Below are 4,569 nucleotides of genomic sequence, written 5' to 3'. Positions count from 1 at the left end.
GAGGGGGAGGGGGAGGGGAGCGCCCCGAGGATCCAGGAGAAGGCCCGGCGTGGGGACTGGGCGAGGAGTGACAGCAGACTTCCCAACCACCGTGGAGCTGGGAGACACGGATCTGCACCCGGTGAGAGCCGAGTCCTGACCCCAGGGACTTGTCACTTTTCAGCATTTGCCTCCTGAGAACTCAGGAAGCTACCAGGAGACATTCCCACCACGGCGGAGTAAACGGGATCTAGGGCCGAGGAGAAAGGGGCTCGTGGACCACAGAGGCCATGTGGTGCGGCAGGCGGCCCTGGGGCCTCGCGTGGCTACGTGGAAGGACAGTACCAGGGGACTGAGGGCCGTGGCGTGGAGGAGGGGACACCTGGGAAGGAACCTGTGGGGGAGCAATGCAGGTGTGGCCAGGGAGGGACACAGCCTGCGAGCTGAGGGTGGTGATCTGCTCCTGGCTGGAGGAGGGGAGAGCACCGAGCTGCCTGGGGACAGGCGGCAGGCTCAGGATCAAGTCCACCTTCCTCTGCAGGAGGACAGAGGCTGGGGCAGGAGGGTGGGGCTGCGGGTCCCCTTATGCTTTGCTTTGATAAGAATCAAGTGGAAAACGCAAGGCAAACTCAGTTGCTCTGTGTGAAAGGTGTGGACATGACACCCTATGCCCACTGGGCATGAAGCACGTAGACTTGGGCCACTAGAGTCCTGGCCTTGGACTGTGAGAAGGTGCCCATTGCAACCAGCGAGCTTGGCCATGATCTCACCCACGCGCGCTCCTGGACGCCCACACCTAATGGACACGCCGGGTGCCTGCCGAGGCTCCGTGTCTCCCTCGGTCTTTCTTTGCCTTTGTCTCTTGGGTGGCGCACGTGGGCAGAGACAATGACTGAGACGCAGTGGAGGACTGGCGCGTGCTGTCTCCATGGTGACCGTTTCCCAGGCCCCGTGTGCTCCAGCAGGCAGCGTGGCCCAAGGGGCTGGCAAGGCTGCAGTCAGACCCCTTCAGACCTCCGACTAAGGGCAACCAAGCTAAGGTGGGCGTGGCGGCTCCAAGCAGGTGACTGCAGATGAGCCAGGCCAGGGAGTAGCCCGGCGGGTCTCACCTTCCTCCCTTGTGGCAAAAGGGGTTCAGAACAAGACTTATTCTCCTACCCAGCCCAGAGGGTGTTGGAGGGGACAGGGCACCTCCGCTCACAGAGGAGGCGTCACCCTCCCTTCACTAGCCACTCCTGCTGTCCCTCATTTGAAGAGAACCAAGAAAGAAGTGTTTTACTGCATGATTTGTATCTCCCCTCTTTACACCCTGGGCTGCTCAGATTTTAGGAGCCAGTCAGTCCTGACATTGGCCCTTGGAACCCTGAACACCTGTCAGGTAAGACGGGCTCTGGGTGGCCTTGCTGCGTACCTACGGACCCGGTGCCATCGATGATGGCTGTCACGGTGGACAGGGCGTGAGCGTTCCCTTTCAGACTCTTGTGAGTGCCCTAGAAGAGGGGAAAAGGAACGTGAGGCTCCGGTTGCCTTGGCCCAGTCACATGCAGAATGTACTCCAGGGCCTGCCAACCACACACACACACACACACACACACACACACACACCCATGCTCCCGGCTGCGCCAACCCCGGGAAGCCAACCAGGTCAGGATCTCCAGGACACGGGAGTCCTGGAAATACCGGCCACGGCATCCAACTCCCAGAACTCCCAGGGCGCTCTTCTAATCAGCTATCATGGCTGTCCTCTTCACGAGGCCCCACATGGCTACGTGGGACACCTCCACCTCGCGCCACTCTAGCATGAGCATCACTGTGACACCCAGACTCTCCACAGCCAGGGCTGTTCTGTGACACATGCTAGATGTCACTGCAGTGCCTAAAGTCAACGTGACGATGCAGAGGGCCAGGAAGAGGGGACCAGGACAGTCAGGAGACCCAAGCTGGGACCCAGCGAGGCCCATGGGGTGGCAGGCAGGAGATCTGGCTTTTGACAGCTCCACATGTGGCACACATTGGGGACAGTAAGGAAGAGCAGGGCTCAGGAGCCCCGTGCCACGGACATGAACAGCACCTAAGAAAGCACAAGGGAGCCGAGGGATGTGCACCCAGTGGAGGATGGAAGGCACCCGCGGCCAGGCACCCGCTGTTTTGGTCTAAGAAAAGCAGTCCAGGTCCCTCCTCGGCCACTGTCCTGCGTGGGTGACCAGTGCTGGAGATGTGGTGCGGATCCTTCCAGAATCTTCCACACCCACAGATGTGAGCCTGCAGGCTATGCACATCCGAGAACAGGCTTCACACGGGCAGCTTCGGCAACACACTCAACACGAGGTGGCCAGGGCAGGCTGGCCCTGGGGGGACACTGACAGGGTGAAGAGGACCAAGCCCAGGCCTCCCTGTCCTCTGCGCTGCTCTCTCTGCTGACTCATCGGGACGGGCCCTTCCACTTCTCTGGGGAGCAAAAAGCTCATGGGGCTTCTCATGGCTCCAAAGGGGGGGATCTCTTGGGCCAACCTGCCCAGGACCCAGGGAGAGGGTGGCAGAGGGCCAGCAGCAGGGACTCTCTAGTGCACAGGCAGCACACTCACACACAGGTGGCAATCGACCCCCTGCTCTGCTGCACGGCATTTTCCTCTGTGGAGGGGGTGCAGGGTCACTCACCAGGTCAGCGGAGACGGCGGTGGTGATGAGTGCGTAGGGTCCGCTGACCAGGGCCCCGCTGAGGAGCAGCATGGCTGTGGGAAGCAGAGGGAGATTCAGAGGAGAATGGAGTCCCTGGGGAGAGCCAGCCCAGCCCAGTGACCTGCGGGACGCATTCCTCGAGTGTCAGAGGGTGCAGGGAGGGGCTGTTTGGTCCGGGGTGCCTCCAGGCCGGCAGCTGAATGGCCCCCTCTGCCCTTGCCCAGAGGTACATCTGCTAAGTCCCTCAAGATCTGGGCTCCTCTTCAGGGGACCTGGGGCTTGGGGTCCCGCTCTCCATGGGCAGCAGCTGCTGGCAGTGTGAGGAGTGAGGCCCTGGAGGCTGCGCCCAGGACCGCTTTGTCTTAGGGGTGTCCTCTCACCACAAGGCTGTGCACTCGCGAGACATATGTGCCACTCCACGAGCCACAAGGTCTGTCCCGAACTGCCACAGGCCCACGTTCCCAAGCCGGGCTCTGGCGCACAGGAGAGCGGGCATTCTGGGTGACTGCTTTCTGGGTGACTCTGAAGGGGGTTGCACATACCCCACGTCCCCCCAGCCCCACTTGCAGACTTGTCAGCATGTCTCCCAAGGGCCAGGGAGTAACTTGCAGGTGCTGCTGGCAGGAAGTCCAGCGGTCCTCTGACTTCATGCTGCTGCTCTGGGTGAGGGCCGAGAGGCCAGCTAGAAGGCTAGTGGAAAGGCCTGCCCTGTCCCCAGGCTGAGCACACCAGCTGCTTGGCCTCTTGCCACAGCCCAAGAGCGCGCCGGGCTGACCCTCACAGGCTGGCTGGGGTCCCACTGCTGCCCCGAGCTCTCCCCACCACTCACACCTGCCGACACCAGGCCTACCACCCTGGGGGCAGGAGTCCCGGGTCTCACCCCACGGGACGCAGGCCTATTAGCCACACCATGTGCTCCAGTTACACCAGCCCAAAGCTCCTGGGTTTCTGTCCCCCAAGTTGTGGGGTCAAAGATGCGTGTGGAGGAGAGAAGAGCAGCAAAGGCTCACTTACCTACGGTGGCCTCCAGGCCCATCTTGCTGACGGAGGAGAAGACGTAGAGCTGGACGGGGAGGGGACGGGAAATGGGGCTTACTGGGAGCGCCGCAGGGCACGCAGGTCCCTGTGTCCTAAAGCCAGCACCCCAAGAGTGGGGTCCCCGAAATCACGGCCACGCCCCCGCCTGAAGACAGTGCCGGTGGGGCACCAGCCCACCCCAGGTGTGTGGGCTCTGGACCAAGCTCTGGGGTCCCGGGGTCACCTGCAGGGTGGGCTCAGAGCTGGTGCTGATGGCCACACTGGGCAGCTTCCTCTGAGCTCCCAGATGGAAGGTCTTAACTGCTGACTTGGGTGGCCCACCTGAGCAGCTGCACCCAGGGATGGCCGGGGGCACCTGAATATTCCTTGAATGTCCATGGCCCCAGGTTGACTGAGAACTAGGCCTTATTTTGGGGACAGTGGAAAGGCAGGTGGACAAATGGCTAGACTGCAAGGTGGTGACAGAGTGGCCTCTAAGACCTCAGAACACAGCAATGACCGGCCAGCACTTCACTGGATCTTTAGTCAGAGAGGCAGTGCCACCGTCACCCCTGGTTTTCAGATGAGGAAACTGAGGCACAGAGAGCGGTCACTTGCTCAAGGTCCTGAGCAACTGAGGACGTAAGGAGCAGAGTGAGAGCGGTGTGATGGGGCCAGCAAGCCTGGGGTTTGGGAAGGCCCTGGGTCCTCAGGGCTGGAGGAAGCTTGTCTTGGGAGAGGGACAGCAAGGGCAGGAGCGGGGGGGGGGGGACCCAAGACAGCAGTCAGTACGGAGCACCTCGGCCAGGAGGGGAGCGCTGTGCGTGCCACGGGGAGGCTCGCGGGGGGGGGGAGGCGGAGCCTACCGTGGGGGCCGCGGAGCAGCAGGCATCA

General features: G+C 62.1%; 1 protein-coding gene across 10 annotated transcripts in view; it reads right to left on the bottom strand.

Moving 5' to 3' along the window:
- The window catches only part of Slc37a1 (solute carrier family 37 member 1), a 47,992-nt gene that overhangs the window by 4,481 nt on the left and 38,942 nt on the right, over positions 1–4,569 (bottom strand). For 7 of the 10 annotated variants that reach the window (XM_048803720.1, XM_048803717.1, XM_048803721.1 and 4 more), the window contains 4 exons: positions 3,673–3,721; positions 3,201–3,317; positions 2,638–2,711; positions 1,391–1,469 (listed from right to left, as the gene is read on the bottom strand). In XM_048803720.1, the coding sequence (XP_048659677.1) occupies positions 1,391–1,469; positions 2,638–2,711; positions 3,201–3,317; positions 3,673–3,721 (319 nt within the window). The remainder of the gene's footprint in view (positions 1–1,390; positions 1,470–2,637; positions 2,712–3,200; positions 3,318–3,672; positions 3,722–4,569) is intronic. The other 3 variants (XM_048803723.1, XM_048803724.1, XM_015478804.2) reach the window with 1 other exon arrangement.

This window comes from Marmota marmota, unplaced genomic scaffold (genome assembly GCF_001458135.2).
Source record: "Marmota marmota marmota unplaced genomic scaffold, marMar, whole genome shotgun sequence".
Lineage (NCBI taxonomy): Eukaryota > Metazoa > Chordata > Mammalia > Rodentia > Sciuridae > Marmota > Marmota marmota.
The sequence above is the reverse complement of the archived record's forward strand: the minus strand, read 5'-3'. Positions and strand labels throughout refer to the sequence as shown.